The sequence below is a fragment of the Balaenoptera physalus genome, assembly GCF_965194825.1.
Source record: "Balaenoptera physalus genome assembly, chromosome: 2".
Classification (NCBI taxonomy): domain Eukaryota; kingdom Metazoa; phylum Chordata; class Mammalia; order Artiodactyla; family Balaenopteridae; genus Balaenoptera; species Balaenoptera physalus.
This window is the reverse complement of record NC_138883.1, coordinates 136,263,525-136,288,899: the sequence shown is the minus strand read 5'-3', so window position 1 is coordinate 136,288,899 and position 25,375 is coordinate 136,263,525. Positions and strand designations below refer to the sequence as shown.

The 25,375-nt window shown below is 38.5% G+C and overlaps 1 protein-coding gene across 21 annotated transcripts in view; it reads left to right on the top strand.

Moving 5' to 3' along the window:
• CHD2 (chromodomain helicase DNA binding protein 2) overlaps positions 1-25,375 on the top strand; it is a 135,195-nt gene that overhangs the window by 16,312 nt on the left and 93,508 nt on the right. For 8 of the 21 annotated variants that reach the window (XM_082449054.1, XM_082449056.1, XM_082449055.1 and 5 more), the window contains 5 exons: positions 177-309; positions 18,067-18,298; positions 19,227-19,244; positions 21,702-21,788; positions 23,436-23,497. In XM_082449054.1, the coding sequence (XP_082305180.1) occupies positions 248-309; positions 18,067-18,298; positions 19,227-19,244; positions 21,702-21,788; positions 23,436-23,497 (461 nt within the window). In that variant the 5' untranslated portion in view covers positions 177-247. Of the gene's footprint in view, positions 1-176; positions 310-3,656; positions 4,144-18,066; positions 18,299-19,226; positions 19,245-21,701; positions 21,789-23,435; positions 23,498-25,375 lie in introns of those variants that run through there. The other 13 variants (XM_082449049.1, XM_082449045.1, XM_082449041.1 and 10 more) reach the window with 9 other exon arrangements.

Here is a 25,375-nt window from a genome sequence, read left to right as displayed (position 1 = left end):
TTCGGTTTAGCCTGTTTTTATGTGGTTTTTTTTAAAGAAAAAATAGAAATATTTTGCTTTTTGGTGCTTACCGCTGTTGTGTTATAACAATATCGTTACATCGTCAGGACTTTGTTCCTGATAATAAAAACCATCGATAGAAGCTGGGACCTTACCTTTCTTTCAACTTTTGACAGTAAATACCTGGGCACAGGACTTCAAAGCAAACACAGATTCCCCCTCCCCCTTAATATTTAAGAATTAAAAGATGATGAGAAATAAGGACAAAAGCCAAGAGGAGGACAGTTCGCTACACAGCAATGCATCGAGGTATGAGCTATCAACTTTCTTCCTTTTTTCTTTTTTTTTGGGGGAAACCTCAGCTTACATTGTTCACCTTGACAGACAAGGATAGCTATCTGTTTTATTTTAAGTATTTTACTAATTTGGATTCGTTTTTTAAAGCGTGACCTTGAGATTGCTAATATGCCACACCCTAATTTTTTGGTAGCAATTTATGAAAGTTAAGTTGTGACTTAAGGCCTCTTACAGCAGTCAAAAGGTAAGGTACCTTTATTCAAGGGGGCCTTTCCTGTAAACTACAGTTTTTTTGTCAATAAATTTCAGTTTTTAGGTTTTCGTGCTGTAGGAAAATGACCTTGTCGGTTTAGCCATTGCTGCATTGCACCATTTTACATACAAGGCAAATTTTTTCTTTGAAGAATCTAGGATACCCAAACTTGTAACTGAAGGCCATAGAGGAGCCTTGTGGTAGTAAATTATAGTAAATAGACATTTGAGAAAGTTATATGAATGAAAAAATGTACATTTTAAAATGAAATTGCAAAAAGGGCCCTTTGACTGATGCCTCTCAGTTTATATTTTTATTTGACTCTGTATTTCTTTTGATACTCTTGACATTTTAGGAAATTTTGATAAGATTTATCAAAACCTTTACTCTCGATGATTACAGTTCCTGAATTTATGAGATCAGACCTGTGATCACAGAAATCTTGGAATACTATTAATATGCTTCTATTTTGTGTTTGCTACTGATTATAATTGTATATTTTATATTTAAAATACTTTATGGTTTGCATTTGTATGCTTATATTCAGACAATGCTCTCTGGTTTGTAGATGTAGTATTTTATCCTTGCATTTTAGTTGTAGTTGCTTTAAATTTATTGATTTATTTCGACAGAGTCGCCTGGAATGCTTTATCTCCTGAAGCTTACAAATGTACTGTTTGTTCAAATCATGATTTGTTTCACATTTGTTGGAGTTCACCATATTAGTGACTAAGTAATAAAGCCTCTAAGATGTTTTGTTGTATGAAAAGCCTCTAAGATGTTTTGTATGATCTGTATATTAATTTTTTAAAGTATATATGAATGCATTTCTTGATGTGTGTTCTATGAATTGTCATGTTATAAATTTTAAATCATGCATTTAACAAGAATTTGGTTATATGATTTTTTTCTCCCCAGCTTTGCTCTTTTATAATTTTATATAAACAATATGCTTTATTATTAGGTTAGTGATTTGAAAGTTTTGAAAATGGTTTATTAATAATGTTAAATTTTTATGTTTTATAAGACTTAAAATATTTTGACCCTTGCTTTTAAAAATACCTTTCCAAATTCTTTTGCAAATTGAGTTGTCACATAGTTTGGATTACTGTCTTTGGAATTGAATTGCCCATGTAATTACCTAGGTTAGATTTAGGACAGAAAACTTCTCTACTGATTCTAAACTGATTTTTCTGAAAAGTGATGGTGATTTGAACAAATAGGAATCCCCAGGTATCTTTGACAAATTATTAAAGATTCAATACCTAAAATTGGTACTCCCTTGAGTGTATGATTTGCATATCTCACATGGGTTTTGGCTTTCTCAGGCAAGGTTTGTGGTTAACATCATTGATCAGACTCTGCTTTCTAATTTAAAAAAATTAAGCGGTGTTGTTATTCTTTCTTTTAATGATACTCTGACCTGGAAAACTACATGGAAGTTGCCATGCATTTGTCTCCTGGTAATGAGGTTGCAGCTTAACTAGAGGCATGCACTGTACTTTTGAATGTGTTTTTTTGTCACGTATATTTTGATTCATATACCTGATGAGTGTCAAAAAATATTTGAGAGACTCCTTGAAAAGAAGATGGAGTGTTAAATTACTGTTACCCTAAGTTGCATACCTTAATACATGCACATAATTATGACATCACTTCCTTTTTAAAATTGTAAAGCTATAGAATGTTAGTGGTGTTTTATTGTAGTAGATTAATGTTATTTTTAAGTGAGCTAAAATTAAGGTGACTGTTACGGTAGCTAGAACTTGGTTCTTTAATCCATCAGAATTTCTCCATAAGGACCTAGTTGCTATGGCATAAAGTCTAGTGTTTAGGGCATACTACAGAAATCAACTTTTGCAGCCTGAGCCACAGGAGAGGAAGGGAGGAGTTTGCAGGTCAAGTAAACTTTTTGGTCTGAGATTTACTTTAGGACCTGAAAGAATTGAGTGTAAATTTAGGTATGGCTGGTATTCTCCTGTTTTTGGAAATAATGGCAATACTTAATAGTCATTATGTAAGTTTGTTGTTCTTTTGAAGTTAATGCTTAAGTATAATGTTATACTTTGTATATCATGATTTTTGAAGGTTGAAAAGTTCACTTTCAAAAAACGTGATTTTAAAGATACTTGATATCTGTAAATTTTTAAATATTTGAAACAAATTTTTTGTGATGGACATATATAGAAATGCATACCACACACACTTATCTAAAATAATTTGTGGTTTGGGGTAACTTCAGTAATATCACAAAATGGAAAGAGAAGGAAATGTGAATGGAACTCTGCACACAAAGAGCTCTGTGTGTTCTAGGACGCTGCGTTTTCAATTTATCATAAGGACTGAAACAGTTTATTAAATTTATCTCCAAAACGTCTGCCTCTGAACCAGATTTTATTTTGATAACCTGAGGTGCGGGCAAAATCTTTTTAATCAGCCTTTTAGTTGTTACTCTAAAAGGCTGGGGATAGTTAGAAATTGGCATAATGCAGTTGCTTGTGGAGTGGAACAGGGGGTTTTTTAAGTGGCAGCCATTTTATGATGCTGATAATTCTTAGGAATCGGGATTTTTTGAGAAGATTGAAAATAAAGCGAATTGAAACCTGAAATACCGAAGTATCTCCCCCCTCCCCCTTTTTTTGTTCTTTGGTACTGAAATAAAGGGCAGCTTGGTAGTTAGCGCCGGCAGCAGCTCTCTGAGTCCCTGGCATCTTGGTGCAGGTCCAGCTCAGTCACAAAATGGCTGTTCCTTTGTGCCGCAGCGCTGACAGACATACTGCATTGCACTGTGTACTCGCCAAACAGCAGGAAGTTGCCGTGCCGAGTTCAAAGGCCGGCCGGCGCCGGCGCCGACTGCTGATTGGCTGTGCGCGCGCTTGGTAACAGCGGGTCAACAGCGGCGGCCTTTGGGCAGGCTCCGCCCTGCGACGTCAGGCGCCTCGCCGCCGGGAGGAGCGAACGCAGTGACGTTAGGCTGCGTGCGCAGCCTACGTCGTTCCTCTTCGCCTAGCCAGCCGCACGCCAAGGGGCACGGGGCGGGGGCGGGGGCGGAGGCGGAGGCGGAGGCGGGGGCTGGGGGGGAGGGGAAGGGAATGCTGTCTGGGGCTTTCCGGTGGGCGACTTCTCCTGCGCGATTTCGCCCCTGGCGGCGCCCTCCGCCCAGCCCTGTGGCCGTCTCCACCCTGCAGCGTCTATTTTTTGCCCATCCCTAAGAATGGTTTTCCTCTTTTAGAAGCGGCTTCTGCTTTTGGAGAAAGTGAAAGGCACTAATCGGAAACCTTCAAGTCGAAAACCTGCCAGTTTTTATCATTTTCGCTTTCCTTTCTCATATCCTAGCGGGTCTTTTTTTTTTTTTTTTTTTTTTCTTTTTTGTGTTCACTGTGAAGAGATTAGTGAGTTTGTTACCATTGACCAAAAGCGTTTCACTATCAAGAGGAGATATTTTTATTTTAATTGAAACTTGTTAACGGTGTTACAGCTGTTGTTTAATACATGGCTCATAAACAAAGGGAAGATTATTTGAACTTGTCCCCGTGCATTTTTACTTGGTACCAAACATTTTCTCAATTGGCATTTGATGGAGAAAAACTCAGGTCAGTATGTGCAAAGTGATTTATTTTTAAGATTAACAACGGGATAGTTAAGTAGAAAATAGATTTTCACCTGATCAGTAACTACTAGATTACTAATATTAGGTTAACTTAAACAACAGAATACAGCAATAGGTATCCATAACTACGCAAACAAGTGTTAGAAAACAACTCTTCTTAAGTGTTAAAGCACTTGCTGAAGAATAGTGACTCCCAAAGCTTGGCCAGTAGTGGAATTACTTGGCAAAATCTTAGGAAACTTCTCAGATCCCCCATTCTGGAAATTTTAATTCAATCCTGGTAAACTTGTTAAAATGCTGTAATGATGCTCATGGTCTGCCTTGTTTGGAAACCCTTGCAAGGATTTCTGGTTAAAAAAAAAATCATAGCTTGCCAACGGTGACTGTAATTTGGTCACAAGTAATGAATTTAAGTAAGAAGGAAAGACTATATTGGTGTTTTCGTAATCGTACCCTAGTGAAAAGTTTTTTCTAAGCTTTTGGAGTGTTTTTAGCAATAACTGGAATGAATGATCTGTCATATAATTGGCAATAGTTCAGAAATTTTTTATTGAGTAAAGTATGATACTTTGAAGGAGATGTTTACCTGGGCATATTGTGAGTTTCTGAATAAAGTTTATAGAAGATAAAATTCACTACATTATTAATTGGTTTTGTTAGGTTCACATAGTCTTGGTTCTTTACAAAGAATTCTTTGTGGAAACTAGGTGAAATTGGGTTTTCAGTTTGTTTTATAGACTCGTTCATCAGAGCTTCTGTAAGTGATTTTTTTAAAGTATATCCTCAAATATATATGATGAAATTTTTAACAGCCTTAGGGACAAATACTTAAGAATTTGATGATCATTAACATATTAACAACTTCTGAAGGTGAATATAAAGCAAGAAGAAGAAAGGTTCTTTCTGTGTATTGAGATTGAATTCTGGTTAGTTGTATTAAAATTTTATTTGCTAAATACTCTAAATTAAAAGAGAATTAAGTAACACTGCAGTCGTGTTCCAGGATATAAACTGCTCTGTTGTAGATGTAATAGATGTAATAAATATTGTTACTATGTGAGTTAAAATGAATGTTATGATATAGTAGTATATCTATGAACAGTTTGCATGCCACTTGGAGCCAATTAACTTTTTAAAGAACCAGAGTATTAGGTCTGTTCATTGAGCTTTCTATGGGTTTTCCTCCTGTGTGCAGAATGTAATGAAATGGCAGGAAAAGTGCTGATTAATCTTTCCTCTTTCTTTTGGATTCTTGTTTTGAAAACCTGCAGTTTCCAATTGATATTTGGCTCTTTGGAGAGTAACATCTTTTGTAAAGGTTAAGCGGTTGCAGGAAGGTGGGCAAACAGTATTTCATAAGAAGCTTTAGTTATAAAAAGTTTTAGCAGGTTATTGTTTGAGAGATGAATCTGGAAGTTTAGTTGAATTTTACCGGACAGTATGTGAAACTCACAGATTTTATAATTGATTGGTTTACTTACCCCCTCCCATATACAGCAAACCCCTGACAATTGTGAGAGATACCTCCTAAAACCACCTATTTCCAGACTCCTATCATTTCTCCCATAAAATGTGGCACAACTTGCTCCTGACATAAAAATTAAGTGACTGCTCTGTGTGACATTTGGTAAGTTTACTCTGGGCATGAGCATCATTTTTTTAAGGTCTTTTAGCTTTTTATTTGTTTGTTTTGAAAACCTTAGAACTCAGTTGACTTTCTTAAGGAGGGCGTTTTAGCGAAGAAACAGTGTTCTTTTTAATCACCCAAGAGTTATTTTGTATACATATAAAAATAACTATGTTGGCCTACTTAGCTGGTGTTTGATACTATAGCTGAATAATCCCTCCTGCATTTCAACCTCATTGATTGGGCATTGAATTCAAATTCATACCTTTCCAAAATTGCCTATTACTACTTCTTTGGAACTTTAGTGTTATTAGTATAAATCCAGAACAACAAAAGTTGACACAATTCACCAAATGCCCAGGGTCTGTTTTATGTTTATTTTGTTTTCAGTAATTTAGCACAGTGTTGGAGCACATATTTTATATGTTATGACCTTGCCCCTAATCAGTCTAAACTAATTGATAAGGGAAGTCTGGGGGGCAGAGACCCTTTTATTAAAAGCTCCTATACTGGGTGTATTGGAGGTGGGGGGACAAGGCTTTGCTTGGTGAAATAAATCATGGAGAATGTAGGTATATGGAAGGCACTCATGCTGCATTTCAAAACAGTTCCAATTTAGCATCTTAACTGTTAACATGTTTGGTTAAGTCACTTTTTTTTCTTCCAGTTTTATGAGATATAATTGACATATAGCACTGTATAAATTTAAGGTGTACAGCATGATTTGACATACATACATCATGAACTGATTACCACAATAGGTTTAGTGAACATACATCATCTGGTAGATACAGAATTTAAAAATTGTTTTCCTTGTGATGAGAACTTTCAGGATTTACTTTTTAAACAACTTTTCTATATAACATACAGCAGTGTTAATTATATTTATCGTGTTTTACCTTACATCCCTAGTACTTATTTGTCTTATACTGGAGGTTTGTACCTTTTAGCTATCTTCATTCAATTCCCCCTCCCCCCAGACCCCTCACTACCCCCCCCCCCCCAACCCCCCAACCTTGCCTCTGGTCCACAAATCTGATCTCTTTTTCTGTAAGGTAGTTTTTTGTTTTAATTTAGTGGGAGATTTTTGAATGAAATTGATATGGGCTAAAGTCTTTTTTTTTTCTTTTAATTATTAACACCTTTAATTATTTATTTGTTTATTTATTTTTTGGGGCTGTGTTGGGTCTTCGTTTCTGTGCGAGGGCTTCCTCTAGTTGCGGCAAGTGGGGGCCACTCTTCATCGCGGTGCGCGGGCCTCTCACTGTCGCGGCCTCTCTTGTTGCGGAGCACAGGCTCCAGATGCGCAGGCTCAGTAGTTGTGGCTCACGGGCCCAGTTGCTCCGCGGCATGTGGGATCTTCCTAGACCAGGGCTCGAACCCGTGTCCCCTGCATTGGCAGGCAGACTCTCAACCACTGCACCACCAGGGAAGCCCCAGGTTGTTTGTTTTTGAAGTATAATTGACCTACAACATTATGTTACTGTGTTTGGCTAAGGTCACCATTTTTGTTATTTTAGTGATAGCTTCTGGAGAGTCTCCACAGTTTAGGGGAAAATGTGATTACTCTCATCTTGGTGGGAAGAGTGTTGGCAGAAGAGCAGCAGCTAAGGCATCATTCTAAAGATAGTCTTGATTTTATACTTAGGATTCAGTTCTGATGAGTTATTTTGTAATTTGTGAAGTCTTTAACTGTTCCTTCCGTGCCGGGCAAGAGCTGTGTACAATGATGGGCACTAGTGCAGCATTTACTTTAGTACTGAAAACTTTTCTTCCCAATTTAGGCTAATGAAGTACACTGTTGGAATTTTCTCTCTCTCTTTTTTTTTTTTTTTTTTTGAATTTTCTCATTTCTGGAGTGTGGATATGGGACTTCCCTGGTGGTCCAGTGGTTAAGACTGCGAGTTTCCACTGCAGGGGGCTCGGGTTCGATCCCTGGTCGAGAACTAAGATCCCGCATGCCGCACAGCGCGGCACGGCCAAAAAAAAAAAGTGTGGATAATGACAGTCTTCACTGGGTTATGAAGATTAAATCATACAATGCCTATAAAGTATTTAGCAAAGAGAGACTGTTACACTGAAAGTACTCAGTAACTGCAAGCTGCTAGTAATATTCCTAGTGCTTCACCTTTCTTTCTTTCTTTCTTTTTCTGTTCTTTCTAAGTCCCTCTTTAAGAACCAGGCTGCCTGTGAGGTTCTGTGGCTGGTGGCCTGGCCTCCCACAGGAGTCTGGTCTATTTAGGCAAGTTAGGAGAGAGGTTTGTTAAAATGATTTTAGGAGGCAGGTCCTCTTTTTTAGTTAGTTGAAACCTTGGGTGTATTTTGCAGTTAATCCTATAATTGTTTTTATTTTTTAAATTTATCCCCCTGAGAAACCCAGCCTTTTGAAGGGAGCATATGATTCTTTCTGGACTAGACCAGCTTGTGTGAGTCATAGCCCTCCTCTTGGCAGTCACTCTGAGTAGATGCCTTATTTCCTCCTTCTGGAGCTGAGCTGGTAATTATTGCCCTGGTTTACCCTCTGCCTCATTTCCCTCTCAAGCTGTACAAGAGTGAATAATTAATACCAAGGTACAGTGCTGTTTGGATATAAATGTAACTGCAGTAATATTTACAACAAAATCTAATTGGCTGTAGCTTGCTTTTCCTTATCAGTCTTCACCATAGCGGCATTTGATTTAACATAATGCCTAACGTCCAGTTTATTCTGTTAGACCTATAGTCTCATGATTTGTGTTTTGGGTTTCCTCTACTTTCTTCATTTCCTTTACTTTTGGTTTCTGAGTTCGTTGAATCCTATTTTTTGTTTCTACATCAGACCTTGGAGAGCTTCTAAAAATACCAATGTCCAGCCCAACCCCTGTGATTAATTTTTAAAAGCTCTCCATGTGTTTCCAATTTGCATGTGTTTCCATATGTTTGCACGTTTCCCCATGTGTTTCAAATCTTCTGATGGAGCACTTGTTACATTCTTTTCTAATCCTTTGTCTCTCTATTCCTTGTCCTATTTTCTCAGTTCCCTTTTTAGGGCAGCTTGAATTTGGAGGTCTGGAAGCAATGGGGGATGGGGTGCTGATAAAGGGGAGTTGTATGCTTGATGGAAGAGGAAAAGTTTCCATTTCAGTGTCATGCCAGATCCTGCTGTAGCATACCTTTGAAATGTTTGTACTGATGGGATTTTTTTTTTTACTTAATTAATTTATTTTTGGCTGCGTTGGGTCTTCGTTTCTGTGTGAGGGCTTTCTCTAGTGGCGGCGAGCGGGGGCCACTCTTCATCGCGGTGCGCGGGCCCCTCACTGTCGCGGCCTCTCTTGTTGCGGAGCACAGGCTCCAGACGCGCAGGCTCAGTAGTTGTGGCTCGCGGGCCCAGTTGCTCCGCGGCATGTGGGATCTTCCCGGACCAGGGCTCGAACCCGTGTCCCCTGCATTAGCAGGCGGATTCTCAACCACTGCGCCACCTGGGAAGACCCTTTTGGGATTTTTTCACCTCCAATTGCTTTAAATTCTAGTGCTATCTCTTCATTACTGTGATTGTCTACTTGAACCCATTTAGAGACCTCCAAAAGTTTGGATTCCAGAATTAACTTTGAATGTAGTTACATTCCATTCAGAATTCCTTTTCCCCCTAGCTGATAAAGGTAACTTAGGGCTAGAGCAGAGACCCTGGGTTGTGCTATGAATCAGTTATTTAGAGTGATATTTGTCACCCACTGGTGGGTTGTGAATTGTAACCAGCGTTAAAAACAGAGTAAGAGAATAGAATATAAAAATAAACCTCAGGGTATTGCATTTGTATGCGTTATTTCTCAGTCCAGTCGTGACTGGTACTCTTTCATTTGGATTTTGTCATGAAGGAAAATAACACGTGGTGAATACCAGAGTAGATTTGCATTTTATTGAGTGCTCACTGTGTCAGGCACTGTTTCAAGGAGTTTTGAACGTATATTTCATTTAGTGTGAGGGTTAGTGTAGCAGAAATGATAGTGACCTCCTTCCACTAGCATTCCCAGGTTAACTGTTACAGAGCTTTCTTCTTTTGACCTTCTGTGGGTGGTCCTGCGTCCTGCTGAGCGCTTCCTATACCCATGTCATGCTGTTCCCTCAGTTGGGTTGTGTACTTACTGAGGATTTATAGTTACTTCTCCTGTCCGTTTATTCTGGTTCTGCTTACAGTTGTGCATTTCAATTAAGTATCAAACCAGTAGATGAAATGATTGTTGAGAGATGTTTCATTGCAAACTGCGTTGATTGTTCTGGAGAGATTCCATAATTGCTAACAATAGTGCCTACTGTGAGCCTGCAACTTGTTCTAAGTCCTTGATATGTGTTAATTTGAGTTGTCCTCACATCAGGTCTGTGAGGTAGGTAGGATTATCACCCCTCTTTTGTAGATGAGAAAACTGAGGCACAAGGGGGAATAAAGGGTAGATAGAACTGGATTCAGACACGGGCAGTTTGGCTCCAGGATTAGATAGATAGGTAATGTAGGTGATTGGGGAAAATAGTAAAACTGTAGACTAATTCTGTACTCTGTTTGTCTTGAAAAACTTCACATTTTTAAAGAAACCAAAAGCTGAAAATCACTGGTGTGATTTATACCAGAGACAGATTGCTTTTCAAAAGGCGGTGATACTACATGGAAAGATTCAAGTTAACTTGTATCCAGTGATTCGCCTGGGGGTAGTTTGAGAAACCGCTGGGGAGTAGTGCAAGGAAAGGTGGTGGGTGGAGGGGTGCTGGAGAGGAGAACCTGGCCCTCGTCTGGTTGGACAGACTCCAGCGCCACACATGCACTTTGGATTTGGCCACAGTTTGTAGAGACTGAGCTTTGCTTCTAATTTTTGTTTTTTGTTGTGGTAAACTTAGTTCCCACATAGGCTTGGCATCAGAATCACTTGTGAATTTAAAAAACCCAGGCCCATACCTGATTGGATTTGGGGGGTCTTGTAGTGGGAGGGGAGGGAGGGAAGAGGAGAGAGAGGAGGGGAAGGGAGGGGAAGGGAGGGGGGAGATAACCGGGATTGTCAGAAGTGCTCCAGGTGTGTCCATTGCAAAGCCAGCGTTGGGAACACTTGTCCTATAGACATGCCCTCTGGGGAAATGGTTCCTGAGTGTGGTGGCTGTCAAAAACCTTAATTAGAGGGTGCCTTCAGTTCCAGTTGATAATGCTGGTTGATTTGACATTAAAATGGAGGCAGTGTATGGCTGGTAAGTTGTCATTTTGAGGGAAGGGGGTGATGGGTCAAATTCTTGCAGTGTTCCAGTTCCCTTGCTTGATTAAAAAGTTTGTTTCCTCTGAATTTAGCTTTATATAGGCGTTTAAGTCCCCAGATTTACTTGCTAAGAATCACCTGGGGTGCTTGTTAAACATATTCCCAGGCTTCTCCCCTGGAAGTTTGAGTTCAGTCATTCTGGGGTGGTGCCCAGGAATCTGTATGTTGAACAACAGCCTCCCTTGATTCTTGCACTGAGGCAGGTTTGGGAAATAAGGGCTAATGGAACGGGACTTTGGGTCTCTTTTCTGTTTCTTTTTGGCTGTAGAATCTCGGGCAGGAACCTTTGAGCTTGTTTCTCTATCTTTAAAATAGGAGTAAGGGTATATAGTATGTCTCTCTTGGGGAAGTTAGAATTAAGTAAAATACTGTTTTTGTAACACTAGTTTTCAGCTTGGGGACACCACCTCCTCCCCCAGCAAGACTTTTGGCAGTGTCTGTAGGTATTTTTGGTTCAGGTCGGGGTGCTGCTGGCACCTAGTGGGTAGAGGCCAGGGATGTTGCTCAACATCCTACAATACAAAGGACAGCCCCCCTATTCCCCCCCAACAAGAAAACATCAATAATGCTGAGTGTGAGAAACTGGTCTAAAACACTAAAGTGCTTGCCACAGTGAGTGTTGGCTGTTATTAAGAAAGTTGGGAGCCCTCACTTTTCCTTTTCTGTGGCCTGATTCAGGGACTTCACTTACTTCCTATGACAGTGTGGTCGTAAGTTCCACATTTACTATTGAGGTTAGCAGCCAGGACTTTTAAATCTCCTTTGACCTTTGGAGTTGCTAACTTACAAAAGTCGAAAACTACAGCCTAAAAGTTGTTAATAAGGAAAGATAAGACTTAAAGGGCTGAAAGGAACTCCTGGTCAAACAAGTTCGTCCAACCTCAGGGTTCTAAATGGATGTAAATACGTCAGTTGGTATGGTAGATTATAGGGAGAGTTCTTCTCTGTGTAACTGCCTTTCACCGCACGAAGGGTTAGTCTTCCATGTTGTTACCCCAGTAGAGAGCTTGCCTCGCCTTTTATGTTAATCCTTAGTGCTCTGCCAGACCCAGATTGGGATAGGTATTTGCGAAATGAATATTTAATTTGTACCTTATCCAGGCTTCTTGTTATAATTCACTTTTCCCTAATGATATGTATGCCTGGGTTCCATTTGTTTAATGCTTCCTAAACTATTTAGGACTACTCAGATGTTTACTGGTTATTGGGGAACAGAAGTAGCATAATAGAGGTAAAGGTGACTTCTGCCTGGCACCAGTTGAGAATTTTAGAAATATGGTTATTAAAGGTCGATTTTTTTTTCCTCCTTTACCATTGGGTTTCTTAATCTTGGGGTGGGGTGGGGTGGTTTACTGATGGGACTTACCCTTTATCTTCTGCAACTGTACACAGCATTTTTGTATGCATTTTGTCTCATACATATATGTACCTTTTTCTGAAAAGAGGATCTTTAGTGTTTCCAGTGTTAAAGTAAGTTCCAAAAGAATTGCCGAATCCTAGGAAGGTCTACTCCGGAATACTGATCAGTTCTTCAATGTTAGAAGCAGCTCTTTTTTGAGAAATTAAGAAAAATTCAGAGAAGTTCAAAGAATAAAATTAAAATTTTCAACAAGTTAGATATAGTTAAAATCCTATTCACCCCTTTTCCCTAGTCACTTTCATGAACTTGGCATATAAAAACCTTGGCATTTTTAAAACGCACATGGTTCATGTAATATATTTTGTTTAGAAAAATATGATAGTTTTGAAATTGTCATATTGATATTTATAGATCTGATTCATCCCTAGTCTTAACTGTTGTAGTTAATTGCATAGTATGAATGTTTCACATTTTATTTTTGCATTTTCGTACATGAACGTTTAGGTTATTTCCTTTTTTTTAATCTTATGAGCAGAGCTCTGAACATTTTTATGCTTTGCATCTCCTGCACACGTTTGATACTTTGTTTAGGTTATATACCCACTGATTGACTCACACGATTCATGCATATTTCTAGGGTAATATAATGCTAAATAGCTTTCCAAAGCTTCTACTGATTAGTTTTTCAATAATGGTATATGACTACTATTTTCCCTACTTTCTCATCATACTTTAATGTTAACCAGACTTTAATTTCTGCCAAGCAGATGAGTGTAAAGTAATATATTGTAAATACACTTCCCAAATTACCATTGAGGTTTAATTACCTTTTTATATGTTTATGGGCTATTGCAGTTTGGGTTTTGTAATTGTCCATTTCCTTTGCCTAGTTTTTTATTGGATTTTTCTTTGCTATGTAATTCTTCGTATGTTGTATGTATAAATCCTTTGTTGTGTATACATTGAACTTTCTTAGTCTCTTACTTGTCTTTGAACCTGGTTTATAATGTAGCTTATTCTTCAGAATCATAGGACCTGAACCAGAGGTGGAGGAGGTCTTAAAGATACTGTTCAATTTATTTAAGGAACTACATCCAGTATTTTTTTCATCAGTAAGAAACTCGTGACTTAATCTTTGCCTTTCTATCCTCTTATGACACATAGAAGTGACTGAGAAGGACTTGTCCTGCACCACCCTTGGAATGATTCTGGCCTTAATCTCTTGTTGGGTGGTTTAATAATCTGTTTAACTGATTATGACAGGGGCAGCAACACCACTTAGAGGTTAATAGTAGTATGGATTTCATAATTCAGGCTGTGGGGCTGGGGGATGACATACACACACTTGGGCTAGGCCTCTTATGTAAAACGAAGAGAAGGATTAGAGGGGAATGTTTGCATATGGCACAGAAGTGCTCCACAAATGTTAGCTATTTTAATATTGATAGAACATAGTCTGGAGATAAGCTTTATGGAATTCCAGTGTAGATGGCTTTGCGTTTTTACCAGATTTTGCCTTCACCACCACCAACAAAAATCCAGCTCTGCCAAGCAGTTCAGCCATTTTGTGAGTTTAGGAAAATAAACAGTACCCAGTAAGTGCTGAAATGGCAGCTCTTGGGCCGAGAACCCGCAGGCTTGCTCTGTAGTGAAGTGTTGCTGTGCTGCCCTCTTGTGGTTATTTGGGAAGCGGTGATTAAAAATTAAAAACGGAACAATAGCTATTAATGCTGCTTGCTTTCAAAGTCCAGTTGTAAGAGACACTTAATCACTCTATTTTTGCCATCTTCAAAAAGGATTTTGAAGAGATGTCAAATCCTTTTTATCAGTGAGTGAAAAGAAGTGTTAAGCTTTTTTTTAAATAAGCATTTTTCTATTGGAATCGAAAAACTCCCAATTTTGACTTGTCCCTTTTATTTATTTTTGCATTGTATTTCCCTTGTGATGATTGTTCAATCAAAAATTATAAAACTTGTTTGCAACTTAGGTTTTGAGTAATTTTTAGGTAAACTTACTTTTCATGAGGATTCTGTATATATGGTGGTTAATCATTCCTGGAAATTCCATTTTTAATTGCCTTATAACTATTAATGCTTTTGGAAATCAGGTAATTTTATTACTTTAATTTAGGTGAAAGCTTAGCTAAAGGACTACTCACCCACTAACTTGATTTGTCCCTTTTTTCAGTCCTGTGGACTTCCCACATCTCTTACTCTAAATCAACATTACAAGCTACAACTTAATATTGATAGTATTTAGTATTATCATTCGGCATTAATAGTGAATCTGCATAATATTTCAGGAAATATCCTGTCCTTTGAATGAATAATTAGACTGTCAGTGCCTTAAATGTGAAGGTATTTATAGTTTTTTCCTAAATACTCTTTTTCTGTTTCAACATTTAGAAACTTATTCTCCTAGGAGAAGTATGCAAATTAATTGAGTTATGCCTTTATTAAGGCTTATTTTTAAAAAAGTTTTTTCCCCTGAATATTATTTTAGGTCTCTTAATTCTGACTTGTTTCAGAAATGATGGGGAAAAAAAAAAAAAAAAAAACACTTGGTCTCACTCTCATTCATATCTTTAGCTCATTTTGTATAGGATTGGGGATACTTAACATCCCTTGCCTTGAATTTGGCTCTTTTGGTTGGATTTTTTATGAACCATTTGAAACATTAAAAAGATTAATACTTAAATAACGAATGACTATGAACTCAACCACTCAGCCTCAGTCATAAAACCCACCAATATCATTTTTTTTTCTTTGGTCTGCGTCAGCTCTTAGTTGAGGCGTGCAGGATCTTTTTTCATTGCGGCGCGGGCTCTTCCTTGTGCGCAGGCTTCTCTCTAGTTGTGGCGTGCAGATTTTCTCTCTCTAGTCGTCGCGCGTGGGCTCTGTAGTTTGCGGCACGCGCTTAGTTGCCCTGTGGCATGTGGGATCTTAGTTCCCCCCGACCAGGGATCGAACCCTCGTCCGCTGCATTGGAAGGTGGATTCTTTACCACTGGACGACCAGGGAAGTCCCCTACCAATATCATTTTCTGATTACATCTGCCTCCCTCAACACCCAGAGATAAATACAATTGTAAACTTGATGTTTATCTTTTCTTGGGTTTGACTTTCAGAGTTACTAATTTTTTTTTTTTTTAATTGCACCAGTAAGTAGTTCACGGAATCCACTAGGTACTTCAAATAACCCATCCCATAGAGTAAACCACTGTTAGCAATGTGGTGATTAAAATGTATTTATGCACATAGACATAGATGTGTTTTTTACCTAAAAGGTGTTATATGTATTTTTATGTTTCCAGAGGTCACTTTCCTACACAAACACAAATACAGAGCTGCACATGAAGGCATATATACAAAGATATTTATAGTTTTATTGGTTATAGTGAACAATTTGGAAATCTAAATACTCAGAAATATAGAGGTATGGAAGTGTATCACGGATATTTGTCGCTTGTTGGTTAAGAGAACAGTTTTAAAATAACCTAAATGTTCCATTAATAAGGGGGCAGTTTAAATAAATGTAGTGTATTCATCCTATGAGGCAGTTCAAAGAGAATGAGATATTCATATACACACATATATCCTGATGTGGGAATTGGCATTGGATGTTTCCCTCACATTTGCAATGATTTATGTCACAGATTAAAAGAGGGCACAGGCCTGAGATGATCTAGGACGGAGACCCAAGCCATGGAGGCCAGAGCCTACACCTTTTAACTGTACTTCCTCTCTTTTCCTCTTGCCTGGTGACCACCTTCTGAGTGGTCACAGGTGGAGAATAAGTGACTTAAGGTGCCTTAGTCAGCTGGACTAGTCAGCTTTACTGTGCAAAGGACCAAGGAGTCAGTAAGTATAATGAGGCCTTGTAGGTATTTAGTTGCTGTTACAGGGATGCCTGACTGGTTTTGGATGTTGTGTAACAGGGATAAGGTTTATTTTCTGAGTCTCTAAGGCTTTGAACTCTTGTGGTAAAATAGAATATGAGCTTTTTAGAGCCACACTTGAGGTGGAATTCCTGCTCCCCTCCCCGACTCCCCCAGCACTTTCTAGTTTTGTCATTGACCAGGTTATTTAAAACTTCTCAATTTTTTCATCCTTCACATGGGAATAATAGTGTCTAAAAGCGTTGTTCTGGGAAATAAGCAAAATGAACATATAAGGTACTCAGCATATTGCCTGGCACCTGTTAGATGATCAGGCAATTAATAAGTGGTCTTCCCCTTCTGCTCCCCTCCCCAAGGTAGGCATCCTCCCCCTCCATTTATTCTCATTGCTTTCTCCTCTTAACTAAAGTCCCCTCAGCTGCATTGTGCTTGCTGTGGATCACACTGGGCATTTGGGTCAATTCCCGTTCCCAGTGTACTGTCCTGTTCATTCTGTGGACATGTTTGTCAAGTGATAGGGCCTCATTTCTAGTTTGGAAAGGAGTGGTGGTAAATAACAAAAATACAAAGCCTTTCTCTCTCTGTTTTTCTTTTTTTTTTTTTTGAGCCTTTCTGGCTTCATGCCGTGTGTCTTTTATCTCCGGGTTTCTAAACTCAGGGTTCTTTTCTGCTGATGTTACTGTAGGATGTGGGTTGCTACCTGCCTCCTCCTCTGCTCTGCCTCTCCTAAATGAAAAGATAGTTTTTAAGCAGAAGAGTTGAGTGAGCTGTCCACTTTTTTTCTGTAGAGTCCATCAACTTTAGATCTTTTCGCTTTAGAGTATCCTCATTCTTAACCAGCATGCCCATGAATTACGTTTTAACTGTTGGAGAACAGGGGGTGGTATATTGCCTTCAGTCTTCCCTGGCTGCCTTTTTTTGTGTGTGTGTGGCTTCTGCTTTCATCTGCCTACTTACCATTGCTCTTTCCTGGGAGGGGTTTGGAATGAGGAAAGGGTGGGGGTGTGTGGAAGCCAATGGCAGTCTTTATTGGGTTAGGCTCTTTGTTTATTCTTTTCTGTTAAGTCTACCAGGTCTGGGACTCACTGCAGGAGATTTCAAGGCAGGAGTTCTGGTTTGGGGTTAGTGTGTATGTTTTAATTTGCACCTATTTTTGAGAACCACTGATTGGATAATTGCAACCAGATTGCATTTTTATTCTTTGGGTGACTCTGCCTTGGTTTTGTTTTGTTCTGCATTGGTTCCTTTCTTGTTTGTTTGTTCGTTCGTTTCATTTTGGTTTGGTTTTGTCTTTGTCTTAAGGAGGGAGGGACTGATGATGAACAAATAAGACTTAGTGGATTCAGACAGATGGACCTGGTTTCAAATCCTACCTGTGTCATCTTGGGAGAGTTATTTAACTACTTCTGAGCTTCAGTTTTTCCTCATATGAATGAAGGACAAAATAATATCCCCCTTTTAATTTTTTTTAAAAGAGCTAATCTATATAAATTAGGTGGCATATGGCATCATGTACATACTCAGGAAATGGTAGCTATTAGGGATGTTGAGAATGGGACTAATGACATTGTTTGCAAATAACACTGTAAAAGTGAATTAGAAAATTTTGATCTTGTATTACCAAATTACTATCTGCTGTCATATTAACGCTACTATCTGCTGTCATATTAACACTAGGATTTTTATTTTCAAACAGATTTATGTGGCAGTTCTTAAATTTTTATTTTATTTTATTTTTTTTTAATTAAGTCATTCGGCATCTGAAGAAGCTTCGGGTTCAGACTCAGGCAGCCAGTCGGAGAGTGAGCAGGGCAGCGATCCAGGAAGTGGACATGGCAGCGAGTCAAACAGTAGTTCTGAATCTTCGGAGAGTCAGTCAGAATCTGAAAGTGAATCGGGAGGTTCCAAATCCCAGCCAGTTCTTCCAGAAGCCAAAGAGAAGCCAGCCTCTAAGAAGGAACGGATAGCTGATGTGAAGAAGGTATCGGCTTTGCTGTACAGTACGAACGTGCTGTGAGCTAGGACCAGCTAGCAGACCTTTGTTTCCCACGGAAAACTCCTTAGTGTATCTTGATAATGAAAACTCACCTACAGCCACCTTTTCTAATAATATACTGTCTGTGGGTCTAAATGGGGAATGCTTTCTGCTGTACTCATTAGACACAGGGCTATAAGGAAAACAATTACATGAACCATCAAATTATAGGGCAGAAAGACCAGTTTTTGTTGTCTTGGTTTTTAACATTTAAAAAAGGTGGTTAAAATATATATTTTTTAGTACAGCACTGAATTATACCAGAGAAAGTCATTCACAGATGATTGTGGAATGCAGTTGTAGTGTGATGGATAATCCCAATCCAAGAATAAGGGTAGTTTTTGTTCTATTGAAGAATGGAAGGAGAAATACTCCTCACAGAAAAGAAATTATCTGTACCTAGGCAAGGTAGGTATTCTTTGCTTAACGAGAATCTTCCAGCAGAGAATGCAAAAAGGCAAAAATTGAGTTGCATAGCATTTTTTCATTGATGTCCAAACTTTGGGATGCGTCCCTTTTGGGGAAGAATTAATGACTTGGTCTAGTTAGTCATGAGAAATGCAGCTGATATTTTAAAATTCCCTTTTGAGAGAATTAAGTTAGAATCACTGAAAATATAAAAAAGATTGCTTTTAGAAATTTAAAAATAAAATGTCTTAAAGAAACTAAAAGCTTTATGCTAAATCAGTTTTTCTTCTAAAATACAGACCTACATCTGCACACAAAGATTTTCGTAGCGGTACAAACAATTTAAAATTACCTGCAAGTTTTACAAAATAGCTTCAGCAATCCTGAAATTAAAAAACAAAAACTGCTTTTAACTTTTGAGACAGAATTGGGATTAACTGTGTTATTTCATTTCTTCTATTCCCAGCGTAGTCATTGCTTAATGGTAAGTGACGCTTAAGAGCTGGTGGGAGGTTGGGGAATGCTGATAGTAGTGATAGGGATAGGAAAATGAAAGCTGTCCTTGCTAATTAACTCATCACCAGAGAAGTGACCTTCTAACACTCAAGTGTTGTGCTTTGTTGCCTGCTCAGTGTGTGGGGACCTTTCACAAGAGACATTTCAGGTGGTGACCTATTTCAGAAAGACCCTGAATGTAGAAGTAACCACTTAGAGATCTCCTCTGAGTGTCATTCAACTCAGAAATTTACCTGCAGAAGGTCTTGCTTGGCCATCTTTTAACTTTCTTCTGTACAGGGGAGAGTTCTTTACTTGCAGAGAGTAAAGGAAGCCATAGAAAACACGACTTGCGTCAGGTGTTTAAAACTTTACCGAAATCATGCTCACTGTCTGGAATTCACAGTTTAACTGTAAGACCACATACATATATATATATATGAAACTCCCTTTAAAGAGATAAAGGGGAATAAGACTGAATTTTAAGATAGAAGTACAGCTTTAGGCAGAAATGTTAAAGTTAAGGTGATAAGTTCCAAAAAGTTAATAAATACATGGATGAATGTACTAGCCAGTTAGAATGATTGGATTGTGACTTTAATAATTATTATTCTAAAATGAGCTTCTAAAGAAAGCTCTTTGTTTTCTGTACACACTTCCCTTTCACATGGTAGCTTTTTATTGAATAGTTGAATTAGATATCATTAGCCCTCAAAAGGACAAACAGGAACACAAGATGATTTTAGGATGTATGCATTACAGTATATACTGTGATAAAGTCCCAACAGGTGACCCTGTCTAATATTTTTAAATGGTAAAACTAATTGATGTAGCGCCATTTAAAGCATTGAGCCACCCAGTTAATAAAAGCTCCATAAATACCTGTGCTGAGTCATTTCATAGCTCTAGGAGAGGTCCAAAAAAGGATGGGGGAGGGGTTGGCAGGCAGCGCTAGAGCAAAGCTCTTTGCTGCCTTCCTCTCTCTGCCCCATTTGTTCAGAGTGTTTGGCATGTGCTGCCTCTTTTGCCTAGATTTCCTTCTGCTTGGTTATTACTGACTCCTGGTTGGACCTTTTGTCCTCCAACTCATATTCTAAGGTTGTTAAGGATTTTTTACTTTTATAAACTGAATTTATAAACTGAGGATGCTGTATTACATGATTATATGGCTTCTAGTTCTAAAATGCCTGTTCCTAGAACATCATGCTTGTTACCTTTGGAGGCCTTGTTTTTCTTCAGCTTACTTCGCTTTTTTTTTTTTTTTTTAAAGGCACTGTTGATTATATCCTTCCTTGGCTTAGTGACATTATGTGTTTTTGGATCATCTTTCATCATTTTTGTCTTTTTGGGGGTCCACTTTCCACACATTTCATGATGAGCCTCAACCTGTGGCTTCTCCTCTTGCTTCCCTCCAAATATTTTCATGACATTAGCTGTCACCCGTGTTTCGATGACAAGCCCACATTTCTAATCTTGGCTTTCAAGCATCTCTTCTATATGTTTAACTCCTGTTGAGCATCTTCACTTCATTGTTCCACAATCCGTTTAAATTCATTCTGCCTATAGGTGATTGATTTCATTGAAAGAACACACAACATACCTGTTAATAGTTTTCTGTGGGAAGGAGAGTGAGGCTGGGGGTTAGACTAATTGTTAGAGGTGGAAGAAGGGGGGCCTTTTATAATTTTTTATATTTATTGATTTGAGTCTTTTAATAAAATGGTGTCAGTATGTTGTGAAAAAAATGTTCTCTTCAACTGATTCCTCTTTAAACTTTGTTTGATCACTAGTGAGGATTGTTACTAAAAATCAGGTCTTAAAGGCAAAGGGTTAACTACTGTTAGAGAATAAAATGAAGTGTGCTAGAGCAAGGGTGCCAGTGGGTCTCATTCTGAGAACTTCTAGCTAAATGTTAGAAATACCGAATTTGCCTGTATCTGGCATGTTACACATCCTGAAGAATTTAAAAAAATATGCAAATGCACTGATTCTTATTTAATGAGAGTTGGTGGTGGGGCCCTGCTGATTTTTTTGAGTTTCTCAGATGAGTCTTGTGCAGTCGAAGCTGAAACTGAAAGCATTAGGGACTTAAAATTCATCAGTAAATATTTTGTCTTTAGTGGAAGCAGTTGTTCTCCTATGTTGCCATATTATTCCACTGTAAGTTTGTATTTTAACAGTGGGTAAGCAGTGTGACCTCTAGTTTAATGCCATTTAGTAATGAAGAGGCATGGTTACAACTTTAATGAGTTCTCGGATAATATGCCTTATTCTTTTTAAAGATGGCCCTTCACTGTCTCATAAACAAAGCTAACAAAACAACCCTTTTGATATATAACCAAATAACTAATTGAATTCTCTTAAATTGAAATACATGTTCCAGTAATGTAAATAGTAAATGGGGGTCAAGAAAAAACGATTCATGCGTGGTCTATTAATTTTACAGATGTGGGAAGAATATCCTGATGTTTATGGGGTTAGGCGGTCAAACCGAAGCAGACAAGAACCATCACGATTTAATATTAAGGAGGAGGTAAGAAAAAAAAATGTTTTAAGGTGATACATTCAGACTCCTTAATTATCTTATCCTTTTTGACTCTGACATGTATTACCATTGACAAGACTGAACTTCAGGCATGGGAGTTAAGTGACTCGAAAGTGAGCTTTCTCAATCTAATACAGAAGAAAAGCCACATGTGGCCTTTTAAAAAAAATAAAATTACCAGAAAGATCATGTCATAGTGAATGCTCTAGTAGAGAGTTAGAGTATTATATAGAACTGGCCTCGAATTCTCTTTTTTTTTTTTAATATTTCTCATAGTGCAGTTGATTATAGCAAGAAGTTTACTTTTTAAAATATCTAGTTTCTAAATCTTCTAGATTTTGTTACCTGGGTAGCTAAGCAAATGTAACAGTGGAAGTAGTTTCAGATTTACTGCTGAGAAAGGAAGGAGAGTTTGCTTAAGTATTTTATTTTACCCAAATGGTTTAAATTTGGTTTCCTAGTTCATTTTTAATGTGCAGTATAAAATGTTTAACACATATTTACTCTCTGATCAAATTGTCAGAGATTGAATAGATTGATGGTTTTTAAAATTAGTGTTATGTACTGGGTTCTGTTGTTTCTATAGAATCAGACCTTTTCTCAGTTTGTGTGATGCTTTTGTGGAAATCCTCTAAGTTTTACCTCTACGTTAGGTTTATAGACTGCATTCTGAAGACACGTTCTTTGGTCTCTCAGTGAAATGTCCCCTCTCTGCATTCTTAGGAGAACTTTGCTATTCTTAAATATATAATATCTTTCTGATGAAAGTTACATATTAGTAGCCAAAGGTTAGTGAGTTTGGGGTAGTAATTGACCGTAACACCTGCATTGCATTTATGGTGTTTTATTTTCAGTGACCTCTGAGCTGGTTTACCTTAGCTACCTTTCTTTTTTCCATGTTTGTTATAACCAACCACATCTTCTCTCTTTTGTGTATAAATTAACACATTCTCTGTAGGGCACAAGACGAACAGCAATGGGAGTAGTTTGCCAATTTGCTTAACTTGGGGGAAAAAAGAGTTGTTCAGATGTCTGTAACTGCAAATTTCCTTGGCCTAGTGCTGTTAGCAGAGGGCTGCTGGCTCATGACTGACCATGCTCTTTAATGAGTCTGAAGTGAAACAGGTCCGTAGGTACCGCCTTTAATGGCACACTAAATGTGTGGCATTTTTGTGTGACAGTCTATATCTGCAGCATCCAGTTTGGTCGCCATTAGACATGTGTCTTTTAAAATGTGTATTAATTAAATTTAGGTAAAATGAAAAATCCATTCCTTAGTCACACCAGCCACATTTCAGGGGCTCAGTCACATGTGGCTGCTGGCTGCTCTGTGGGCCACTGCAGATACAGGACATGTCCATCATCACAGAAAATTTTATTGGACTGTGTTCTTTCAGAAGTCAAGCTGAAAAAAATATTTCCTGGCGTTAGAGGTAACTCAGCAGTAACAGACAAATTAATTTTCAAAGCAAAAGAAAAGTGAGCACCACCAATCAGATGCTTAGGTTTCTTTCTGTCTAAAAACTCATATTGAATAATGTTATATTGAGTAGATTGTTGAACCAGGGGGTAGTGTTATCCCTAAGAACTGTGAATTAAAGTCTGTAATCATTTTTTCCCCCTCACACACTGAAGGCAAGTAGCGGGTCTGAGAGTGGGAGCCCAAAAAGAAGAGGCCAGAGGCAGCTGAAAAAACAGTAAGTCTTTCATGGGGGAGATTACTTAATTTGGTAGTTTGGAAAATGTGAGCATTTCTGGGACTGCCTTCACTGTGTCTGTAGCGCACCGCGGGGCCCAGAGTCCGCTTCTGTCTCTTGCTATCTTGGATTCCTGTTCATCTGAATCTGCTGCAGCAGCAGTGGCATTTGAAACCCAGGATTCTTAGTTTTCCACATGTAGGTGTTGGGCTACTTTTTGGGGCAAACCCCAGCTATTCCATCTGATTTGCCCAGTTAGCCCAGTTATTTTTTTTCTTAAAAATGTGCACGAATATCAAACATATAGGCATTTGGTATTCTATTCTAGATAAACAAGGAACTCATTTAGATTGGCTGTTTTTCCTTTTCATTTGTTCTTTGTGTTGGCATGGCAAAGTTATATTGGTTGGACACCCATTTTAGTATGAAATTTCACATTGTCATTTCCATGTAGTTTTAGTATAGCAGTTCATAAGCCAGAAAATTTTAATTCATGGGCTTAATGTGAAATCCCTTTATGATATAGATTATATATTTGTTATTTTAAAACTTAAAAAATTCTACTTACGGTAAAAAAAATTTGACTTTTTTTGGGGGGGAGAAATAATTAAAAAAAGCTTTTTTGGGGGGATGTGTGGATCCCTTTGACAAACTAAATTCTACAGCCCGTCTCCTCAGAAGAATACTCAAAACTGCACACAAATTCAGGGAGTTCTCATGGTAAACGATTGTCCTTGGCTCCCACTGAGAGCCCCAGTTATATATTCTCTGTTTTAAAGTATTAGTAATCCTTAATTTAAGTGTTTGGCCTAAAGCAAAGTAATGTGAGTTTTTAAAATCCATTTCCTCCTCTCCAAAATAGAGTAATACTTATTCTGCTGACCTAACAGGGTTATTAGAAACTATGCTAAGAAAAGTCAAGTAGTATTTAATATTGCCCTGCCCAGAGGGCATACGATTTTCATTTGTGTTTTAAATATTTCGTTAGAGTTGGAGAACATGATAACTGTAGGCAAGCCTGTACTTCTTGGCAGCTCAGAGGCTCTTGTTCTTCCCCAGTCCCAGGGCCTGCTCGGGAGACTCTGTTCTCAGCTTCCCAGGCTTTTGGGAAGTCCATGCATGTGCTTTTTCCTCCACTGTCTGGCTACATTCTGCTGGTCTCTTGGCTGGAATCTAAATGGGCTGTACTTGAAAACGTGAACTCCTCATTTTTTTTCTTTCTTTTTTTTGGCCGTGCTGCGTTAATTCCCCAACCAGGGATCGAACCCGTGTCCCCCTGCAGTGGAAGCGTGGAGTCTTACCTACTGGACCGCTGGGGAAGTCCCTGAACTCCTCATTTTAATGGCTTGATCTGGGTGTGGAGAAGCCTTCCATTTTTTCAGTCCCTGTGTAACACATCAGACTTACTCTTTTGACTGGCTTCTATATTTATTTTCCCTCTCCTATCAATCCTGAGAGCTCTCCAAAGTTGGCAACTCTCAGTGGACTTCATGGACCTTTTTTCCCTTGAGTAGAACCTTTTCATTCCTTGTGGGGGGTTTGTGTCTTCTGTGATGCTGCTTTTCTACCCCTGGGCGCTTCCATAGGAACTTAGCATAAGCTGAGGTTTTCCTCATGCTTGTTTATTTGGGTCCTGGGCTGGCCTCACTTCTTGTCATCCTCTGGGCAGCTGGAGAGTACTAGGGCTTATGGGGACCTCTTCCCTTCTAACATGAATTAGAGGAGGTCCTGCAACTGCTAAGGCTCAGGTTGCAAGGCACAGCACTACGGGGGCCTCTGTGATCTGAGCAAGGGTAACGGAACCCAGCGTGTGTGCACATGAATTTCAGAATTGAGAGACTCACTCAAAGGGAGTGGACATTTTGAAATTTTAGCACA